General features: G+C 39.4%; 1 protein-coding gene across 1 annotated transcript; it reads right to left on the bottom strand.

Annotated features, from left to right (window-relative positions):
- Positions 1-4,470: 4,470 nt before the first annotated feature.
- Positions 4,471-5,400, bottom strand: LOC125361740 (olfactory receptor 4X1-like). The gene has a single exon (XM_048360319.1). It carries the CDS (start codon positions 5,398-5,400, stop codon positions 4,471-4,473), a length of 930 nt encoding a protein of 309 aa, XP_048216276.1.
- Between the last annotated feature and the right edge of the window lie 5,366 nt (positions 5,401-10,766).

Genomic DNA, 10,766 nt, shown 5'->3' with positions numbered 1-10,766 from the left:
GTCTCCTCCTAATTGATACTCAATAGCATCCCTGAATAGCAGCTAAAGTGACCCTCTGCTGGCATGAACGTGAAATGACATCCTAGATTTTTCTCAGCCACTGACTTGTCTTGCTCTCTTTTTAGGTTCCCTGAGAAACAAATCACTTGCCTAGAAATCTGTGCTTTTAGATTTTTTTCAAAATGATTGTATTAGGAATGAGGTGTTAACTCTGTGCCAGAAAGACTACCAAGCAAGCACCAGTCTCTAGGTTCAATCCCCAGTTCCACAAAAAAAAAACACAATGAAAGACTTTATTTTCAGTAACCCTGTAAGTTGAATAATTCCATCTCATAAAATGTAAGTAAGTTGTTCCAAAGCTGATTTGCAGATACACTGCAACTCCAAAAAAATCAAAATTGTTTATTGAGTAGGATTTGAAATTTTTAGTTTTGAAATTGTCCCCCAAAAAAGACAGGTGATAGTTTCAGAAGGAAGGAAGTTAGAAAGTTAGGAAGGGAGGGTGGGAGGGAGGGAGGGAGGGAAAAAAGAGGTTCAAATATGTCCCACTGTTCAAATGTCCCACTGGATACAAAAATACTACAGAGCTATAGTAATTAAGGCATGTAAAGTTGTCCCCAAAACAAAAATCTAATATATGACAGAAATGACTCCATGAACTAATGTGAAAAAGGACAACTGAATGATGCTGGACTATTTGGTTATCTATATGACAGGAGAGAAACAAACTGGATTCTTTCCTCACACCATGAGAATAAGTATTTAAAATAATTAGAGAATGAATTTGAAAAGAATCAACTGAATTTTTAAATAAAATATCAGTTAATATTTTCCTGTCCTTGACTTACAAAAGATAATATTACAAAGTGTTAAAATCACTTACAATATGAACAATAGCATAAAATGTAATACTGTTTATGCATTGAAAATGAAAGTGCTTTAACCTAGCATACAGTGAAAAGATATATAAGTAAAACTATAGAGAACTCTTAGTAATATGTTTATAGTTTAAGTATCTCAATATAAGTATGGACAAAAGTTACAATAAGCAATTTGCACAAAAGTAAGCACATATTTAAAAACAAAAATAATGCTCAAACTCATCAGGAAATCACATACTGAAGAATGTGAATAAAACTCTTTATGAATGTTTATATTCCCCCAAAATTTATTATGTTTAAATCCTAAATCTCATTTTGATAGACTGTAAGGGTGAAGCCTTAGGGGAGTAATTAAGTCATGGCAGTGGTACCTGTATAAATTTATAAGAAATTAATCCCCTTATGTTAAAAAATCCTCTAGTCTGCACTGGTGGCTTATGTCTGCAATCCTAGCTATTCAAGAGGCTGAGACCTAAGGATCATAGTTCAAAGTCAGCCTGGGCAGAAAAGTCCATGAGAATCTATTTCCAATTATCCAGTAACATGCTAGATTGGAGTCTAAGTGGCAGAGTGCTAACCTGAGCAAGAAAGCCAACCAAGAACATGAAGCCCTGAGTTCAAGTCCCAGTGCCAGCACAGGAAAAAAAAAAAAAAAAGAACAGATTCTAGAGAGTTCTGTTACCTCCACCGTCATGAGGACATAACAAGATGGCTCTGAACCAGGTAACTGAACTTCACAGGTCATTTAATCTGCTGTTGCTTTCATCTTAAATTTTGAGCCTCCAAAACTATGAGAAACAAATATTTGTTTGAACCACTCAACCTACAGTAGGTTGTTATAGTAATTCAAATGGACTTAGATAGAGAGTATATTGTGTATAGCCTCAAAATTGGCAACAAGAAACATTCAGGAGTCTTGCAATGCCCCCTGTTGACAAGATTATGCATCAGCAAAATCTCTGTGGTCATTGATGGCAGGAGTGGTATAATGGTATAATCACCTTCAAAAACAATTTAGAATTGCTTTGTTTGATAAAGTTGAATTCTTTGAATACTCTTCTATACAGTCATTACCTTTTGAGTGGTATATACCAGGAAGAGTTCTCCACATATAACAAAGGTTCACAGCCTCAGTCTCACATGTAGAAAACAATATGTCAACAACTAAGGTACATAGGCAGGAAAATGGTAAAAAAAAAAAAAATTGTGGCACATTCATGTCATATATGTGTGACAAGAAAGAGGGACTGATTAGGGAAGGGAACCATATGGGATTGGGAAGAGTGAAACAGAAGGGTAATGGGGATAAATAGGGCCAAATACATTATGTATGAAATTAGAGGGGCTGGGAATGTGGTTTAGGGGTAGAGTGCTTGCCTAGCATGCATGAAGCCCTGGGTTCAATTCCTCAGTATCACATACACAGAAAAAAAGCCAGAAGTGGAGCTGTGGCTCACATGATAGAGTGCTATCCTTGAGCAGAAAACGAAGCCTGGGACAGTGCTCAGGCCCTGAGTTCAAGCTTCAGGACTGGCAAAACAAATGAAAATAGAATAAATGGGACTCCAGAGGAAGAAAACATGAGAATTGTGATTTGAGGACTACCCAAAAAGCTTAAATAGAAGAGTCACAATCCATCCCAGCCCAGGCAAAAGTGCAAAACATTATCTCAAAAATAGCTGATAAGCAATATGGGCTAGAGATCATGACTTGAGTGATAGAATGCCCGCTTAGCAAAACAAAGTTCTGAGTTCAAAACCACCAAAAAATTAGTACAAAGGAAACCATTAGAAATGGTAAAATGATGATATAGAGGAGAGAGAATAAGAAAGAATGATAAAGGGGCTAAATATGATCAATATATAATCTATATATGCATATATATACAAAAAATTACAATGAAATTCTTCATGAAAGAAAAAAATTAAACTGACAAAGCAAGAATTAGTACCCATCATAAGTTGCTATTTTAAATAGGTAATCAGTAGTTTGATAAGAAAATATATATGGTGGATAGGTCAGGAGTTTGCTCTAGAACACATTTAGGTATATCAGATATTTATTTAGTCTATAAATATTTACTGAACACATGCCATACGTTAGATATTGAACTGGTCATCAGCAAGACACAGAAGTCAAGGAGCCTTACTTTCAAGAAACTCAGTGTTCTAGAGAGATAGCATGTATTCAGAGTAAGGACTAAGATGTATGATATTCAGGCCATATTCTCAAGAGTCACAGTATAGTGGAGATTAAGCAACAAGATAGAAAAGTCCTTAAGGTGTCTGGCTGAGTCGTGTCAGTTTTAAAAAAAAATAGAGAACTTATCCAGATAAAATCATTATGGAAGCTTCCTGAACACAGAATCAGGATAGACCTTGAGAGTCAGCAGGTAGAGGGTGAGAGATATATTTAGAAGAAGGCACAAGGGAACATTCAGAAGCAATTACCTCTGAATACCATTCTTTAAAAATCATTAAGAAAGGCCCTCATTCTGGGTGTTCATGGTGGTGCATACTTGTAATCCTAGCACTTGAGAGGTCAAGTTCCTAGACAACTGGCTATCAAATAGGAGTCTGTGTTTGCTTCAGAAGGCAATGGGGAGTCAATGATGATTTCTGATGTAGGGAGTGAGTGATAAAAACCAAAGAACTGCTTTAAGATGATGCGGATGAAAACGGCAGAGAGTTCAAATTAATGTTCATGGGAATATTTGAATTAAGACTTAGAAAAGGATGGGTAAAAATATTATAGGGCAACAATAGGATACCAACAATAGTTAAATAATCCATAGTTGAATCAAGAGGCAGCTGTCAAATGAAGAATGGGAGGGAGTGGGTAGAGAACTCACAAGAGGAACAGCAATATGGCTGACCAAGGGAGTGAGGTACTGGGGGTTTTGTTGGAATGTCTTTGAGGGATAAGAAGCCAAGAGGCTGCTAAAAGGAGAGAAAACTAATAGGTCAAAAACTGAATAGCTCAGAAGGAGCTAGTGAGAGGAAAAGAAGGATAAATGAGTGTGAATATAGGGAATTCCAGAACTCAAAACATTAACGATGCATGGGAAATAAAAGAACTTGTACCTACAGTGTAAATATCATTGTCTTGTGTCCTGCAGTTCCACTTGATGCTTTAGAAATTCCAGCCCAATGCTGGCATGAGCTGCTGTGATTTCCTGATGGGCTGAACAGCTGTTCTGAGGCCCACACCTTTCTAAGTCAGTTTCCCCTGTACCTGAGCCCAGTGACCAAATTCTCTCCATACCTCAGGTCAGTAGAATTTCTAGGAATGTGGTCGACTACTGAGTCCCTTGCTGTCCTTTCTCTTCTCCTACGCTATTGCCCATAAAACCACTGTTCTCTGAGACAGCCCTCCCTCTCCTCCTCTTCCTCACTCACCACTCCACACTGACCCAGTGTTCTAGAAAAGTTCAGTCTCTTGGGACCAGATAATGAACTTCCAGAGCACTGTGGTACTAGAGAACTTCTACCTTGTCCTATCCCATAAAGATGTCTTGGTAATGAAGAGGCAGAATGAGACATGTTTATCCACAATTTCCCATCTCTACTCCCTCTATGCTTAAAGTCATCTATTTCTCTTCCCAAATCACCTTCCTGCTCACGAGTCTACGCATGGCATTGTTCATTTCAGCATTCCTGAAGGAATAAATGACCGGGTTTAAGAGAGGTGTGACCACCGTGTAAAAGACCGCCACTGTCTTGTCAGCAGGGAGGGTGACACAGGGCCTCATGTACACAAAGGAGCAGGGTATGAAAAACAGGCCCACAACGGCAAGGTGGGAGGCACAGGTGGAGAGGGCCTTGCGCCTTGCTTGAGCCGTGCACCTTCGCAGGGAGTGCAGGATGACCACGTAGGAAGCCAGCAGCACTGCAAAGCTGATCACGGAGATGGAGCCACCATTGATGATGATGAGCAGGCTAATGAGGAAGGTGTTTGAGCAAGCCAGCTTCAGCACTGGGTGGACATCACAGAAGTAGTGGTCGATGACATTGGGCCCACAGAAGGGTAGCTGGAAAATGAGGAAGGTCTGTCCCATGGAATGCAGCAAGCCCCCACTCCAGGCTGCCCCCACCAGCAGGCCACACACCCGTCGGTTCATAATGGTAGCATAGTGTAAAGGCTTGCAGATGGCCACATAGCGGTCATAGGCCATCACCGTCAGCAGAAAGATCTCTGTGCCCCCAAAGAAATGGAGGAAAAATATCTGTGTGATGCAGCCCTGGAGAGAAATGACCCTCTTCTTGAAGAAAGAATCGAAGATGAGCTTGGGGGCTGTGACAGAACAGTAGCACATCTCTACAAAGGACAGGTAACTCAGGAAGAAATACATGGGGCAAGTGAGTCCTTTGCTGGCTATGACAGTTACTACAATTAGGCCATTGCCCAGCACAATGGCTGTATACAAGAAGAGAAATAGCACAGAAAGGACCTTCTGCACATTCTGGTTCTGGGAAAATCCCAAGAGAATGATTTCAGTTACGTTGCTCGTGGCAGCCATGTTGTAAAGCACAGAGGATGACAGCCTAGAATACAAGAATACAGAAATCAAAACTCTCCTTAGTCATCAGAAATATCAGGCCTTGAGGTTTGTTATCACTTCACTGCCTCTTTTTTTAATGTTGTTAAAACATCATTTAATAGGGCTGGGAATACGGCCTAGTGGCAAGAGTGCTTGCCTCCTACACATGATGGAGCTCGCAGTTCGATTCCCCAGCACCACATATATGGAAAACGGCCAGAAGGGGCGCTGTGGCTCAGGTGGCAGAGCCCTAGCCTTGAGCGGGAAGAAGCCAGGGATGGTGCTCAGGCCCTGATTCCAAGGCCCAGGACTGGCCAAAAAAAAAAAAAAAAAAATCATTTAATAATGTAGATGACATAAAATACCATAAAACTAGCAAAAGATAATGTGTCATTTTGAAATGGTTCTGCTTAACTTAAGAAATGGCATACACCCAATGTCGCATTTCATCATTCTGTTAAAACTGGAGAAGAAAAAAAAACTGGAAAGGAATATGTATTTCAGCTAACGTATATCCATCTCTATTAATCAGTAGGAATATAGCAGGAATCACACAGAGTGGGTTCTTGCCCTTATAGAGCTTACATTTTAGTGACCGAAAAGCAAACTAAATGAGTAAATACACTAAAACATTTTATGTTGATAAAAGCAAGCTAGGTGAGAGACTAGAGAGTGCTTCTGTTGAACATTATAGCTTCTATTTTACTTCTATAGGAGTGAATAAAATGAAGGCATGGTACTCCTAGAAAGCTGTATGCCAAATACTATAAGGAATAGACATAGACAATTGCATTCTATTATAATAGCAAGTCAGTGTTGCTGCAATAGAATGAGTGAAACGTATCTGCTAAAACTTTAGCATGAAGACCTAGTCTCAACTGCCTCTTGAGTTCCCTCTGTGCCTTGATTTTCCTCCACAGCATGGCCTCCATAAAACAATGATCATCTATTGCTAGAGATTATTGTCAGGATGCAACTTGACTTTGTAACAGTGTTACCTTGAAGAGTTTTCTGTGACTTAAGAATAGATATTAACTGATCTCTTCCTCACAACAATCAAATATGATATTACACTTTACAAGTAAGGGCACATAATGAAAGGATAATATTATGCCTAATTTGTATGTTAGAAAACTAAGACTCTAGCTGAGCACTGGTGTCTCATGCCTGTCATCCTAGCTACACAGCAGGCTGAGATCTGAGTCAGTTCAAAGCCTGTCCAGGCAGTAAAGTCCATGAGACTCTTATCTCCAACTACTCTCCAAAAAAACAGGAAGTGGCACTGTGGCTCAAAGTGGTGAAGTGGTGGAGCACTAGCCTTAAGTGAAAAAGCTCAGAGACAGAGCCCAGGCCCTGAGTTCAAGCCCCATGACTGACAAAAAGGAAAAGGAAGGAAGGAAGGAAGGAAGGAAGGAAGGAAGGAAGGAAGGAAGGAAGGAAGGAAGGAAGGAAGGAAGGAAGGCTCAGATTCAGTCACTTAACAAAGTCATGAAGTTTAGATCAGAATTGAGTTCTTCATTTTTCAAATATAGATGCTTCTTTTACATCTCCTACTCACAAATACTCTACCAATCCACTTATATGACTTACCTAGAATGGCCATGGAAAGAAGTGTTTGTCAAAGTCTGGAAGAATATGGAGTTACTGTGTTCTTTATTGTGTCACTTAGTGATTATTAGTATTTATTGATTTATCTATTATTTTTCCAAAGTCAGGGTTCTCATTATGATATCTCCCTACATTTATATAATGTATTTTGATTATTCTGGGACTATGAAAGTATTTGTGAGTATAGATGGTAATGGCATTTTCACAGCAATGCTAGTATACATCAATACCATTCAACTTTACTCACCAATATGATAAATATTTATGTGTGATTTTATTCTGTCTTAACAGTTGAAATGATGCTCTGTCTGGTTATTGCCCTGAATATTTCCCCTTCTGCATACCCACCTCCAAGTACAGTGGTTGATGCCAGGGCCTTCCTCTGTCCCGTCTCACTTTGTTTCTTTCTCATGTCTGTCTAATTTCACAAGCTGTGGTACAATGGTAGTTGAGAAACTTTAGCATCAAATACAGAAAATCCATTCTACCCTGTGTTGCAAAACTAATATGATGCTGTTTCATACAACCACTTCAAGACACTACAGAAATAAGAGGTGGCAGAACTATTTGCATATTGAAAATACACACCGCATGTCAAAGAGTTGCTTCAAGAAGTAACTTAATCTCCCTGTGCCTCAGTTTTCTAACATACAAATCAAGCATGATATAATCCCCCTCATTATTGTGCCCTTTTCCTACAAAACACACACACACACACACACACACACACACACACACACACACACAATGACCACCCACCCATGGTTCTCTGGGTATCCAGCCGATGTGTCTGTGTTTCACACATAAGATGTTTAGCAGGAAGCAGTAAGAAAATTCATTCTCGTGGGAAAAGAAAATGTCTACTGCCATATGAAATTTAGCGTGCAAGTAGTTGTTTCTATAATTGCTTCTAATGAGATATCAAAGACTGGTACCCTGAGCAGATTTTAAGAAGATTTTTAGTCTTCACATTTAGAAAAAAAATACTTTATCTTTATCCAAGACTATTAAAGTTGCCTCAAAATGTTAAAAATTGAATGGATTTGGAATGAAAGAAGTATATAAAGAAATCAACAATTATTGATCCTATAAAATGAAAAATGATTTGAGATAATTTCATAAAGAGGGTCATCAAAACCATTTAGCTATTGACATTTTGCCTGCAGTATCTAAAGTAACTTTAATTCTGATGTTTTAAATGATGGAGCCAAATGAGATTCTGAAAGCTAAGTATTCCTACCAGACAGCAAATTAGCTGGACATTTCCATTGAAGAAAACCTAAAGTAGGGATGACCATACAAGCTTAAGAGAGACTAACCCCAATACACAATTTCAAAAAAAATTTCAGATCTTTAAAATAAATCTGGCCTGTCACGTTGTGATGGAAACTTGTATACTGTGACATCCTGAAAAATAAGATTTGTCCAACTAGCCTTTCCCAGTCTTCTTTTTCTACAAAGACATCCTGCCATAGACAAAGCAAACAAAGGCACTTCCCCCTCCAGTTTCCTGTTCTGAGCAGAAGAATTGCTAACTTTGAAAGAAAATGTTTGAGTTCCTCATCCTCCTGAAGAGGAATCTGGCACCCAAAAATCTCACCTCTGAGTGATCCAGAGCCAAGATGAAAATCAGGTGTCATAACCTCTGCTCAACACTTGCCTCATAGCTACTCTCATGCATGGATTCCTCTCCCTGATGCTCATTCCATAGAGACTGCCAGAAAAGAGGAAATCCATAGAGAGAAGAAAAGATTCCCAAAATAAAGACAAAGCCAAGCAGAAGAGGATAATAATAATAATAATAGGAGGAGGAGGATGCAAATGAAAATTAATAATAATGTTAATAATGCAGTCAAACTTCAATTGTCTACTATTTTCTACCCATAAAGTCTATGTGGAGTTTAAAAGCCCTGAAAAAGAGAGCATGCATCTATAGTCAGATAAGCTAAGATGCCAGATGTCTAGATAGATAGATGGATAGGTAGGTAATAGATAGATAGATAGATAGATAGATAGATAGATAGATAGATAGATAGATAGAATTTGCCTTAGAGATTTGAGAACATGCTGTCACCAAAACTTAATTCTTCTCTAGATAGTTCACAAACACCAGTAGGATCTCTGCAGTGGAACATGTAAGTTCTTAAAGGCTGCTGGAGTGCCCCTTACATCCTCCATGTCATCTTGTGCAGATCTAGGGTACCATTGATGTTTTTCAGTGATTTCTGTATAGTTCCCAAACCTTCCATCTGCTACTATACCTACTTCCAAGGCAAGGTAACTCAAACAACACAGGAGCAACAGTTTGTGAGCAAAAGTCAAAAACAAAGAGAGAAAAGGCTCTTCTTTGTGAAAATAATTCTGAGTATGCCTCAGGAGAGATATGGTGAATGAACTTACCTCAAATGTGGTTTGATCCCTTGATTCTAGCCTTATCTTCCAGATGATTTGTAGTCATAAAATGGATTCATTTGTACCAAGTGTCCCAAGAACACAGGAAATAATTCCATTAACAAAATCTAAAGACAAAGTGGCTGAAGAAGTATAGAGTGTGTTAGTGTTCACTGATTCAAATTGTAGAGATCTTGGTTCAATATTTCTCCTTAGGAAAATTGGAGTTTCTTTTATTTCTTTGCACAGCACTAGGAATCAAATCCAGGGTCTCACCTACACTGCACAAGCTTCTTGCCACTGAGCAACATCTCCAAACCAAAATGTGGCTTTCTGCACAGACTTCAATCCATTTAGGCTCATGTGTGCCTTATACCTTTATTTCCTCCACAGAAGTTCAACTATAAGAACTCCATGTTATGGAAATGAGTGGTATATCATTGTTGCAATTAATTTCAACATGCCGTGTGAAACGGTACCTTTTTTCCTCTCATATTCCCCTTCTGTGGTTTTACCCTTACTATCACTGTATCTGATCTTAGTACCCCAAATACTGTATATACGTGTATTGAAACTAGGGGAGGGAAAGGGAATACCAAAATCAAGAGACAAAGGATAAAAAGACAAACTATTGCAATAGCAATACTTACAAAACCAATTAGTGTAAACCAACCATACAACTCATGGCGAGGAGGGAACTGGGAGGGGGGAAATGGGGGGGAATGAAGGAGGAGGTGACAAGTTGGATAAGAAATTTACTTGCCTTATATATGAAACTTTAACCCCTCTGCACTTCACTTTGACAATAAAGAAGAAGAAGAAGAAGAGGAAGAGGAGGAGGGGGAGGAGGAGGAGGAGGAGGAGGAGGAGGAGGGGGAGGAGGAGGAGGAGGAGGAGGAGGAGGAGGAGGAGGAGGAGGAGGAGGAGGAAGAAGAGGAGGAGGAAGAAGAAGAAGAAGAAGAAGGAGGAGGAGGAGGAGGAGGAGGAGGAGGAGGAGGAGGAGGAGGAGGAGGAGGAGGAGGAGGAGGAGGAGGAGGAGGAGGAGGAAGAAGAAGAAAAGAATTTCTTTGCCAGATCCCTTGAATTTCTCAAAAGAATATTCCTGAACTAATATCATACTTATTCCACTCTAGTGGCCTAAGTTGTAGAGCAGTAGAGTAAGCCTGGAGCACAAAAGCTCAGGGACAGCACCCATGCCCTGAGTTCAAACCCCAGGATTGGCACAAAAATAAAGGGGGGGGGGATACTTATACCACTCTGGCTATGTTACCAGTGGGCTCTGATGAAAATGATCATTACATCTGCTCTAAGCCAAGCTGTAAGACAACTTTCTCGTTTAACCAGAC

This window comes from Perognathus longimembris, chromosome 13, assembly GCF_023159225.1.
Source record: "Perognathus longimembris pacificus isolate PPM17 chromosome 13, ASM2315922v1, whole genome shotgun sequence".
Taxonomy (NCBI): domain Eukaryota; kingdom Metazoa; phylum Chordata; class Mammalia; order Rodentia; family Heteromyidae; genus Perognathus; species Perognathus longimembris.
This window is presented reverse-complemented; position numbering and strand designations above follow the sequence as displayed.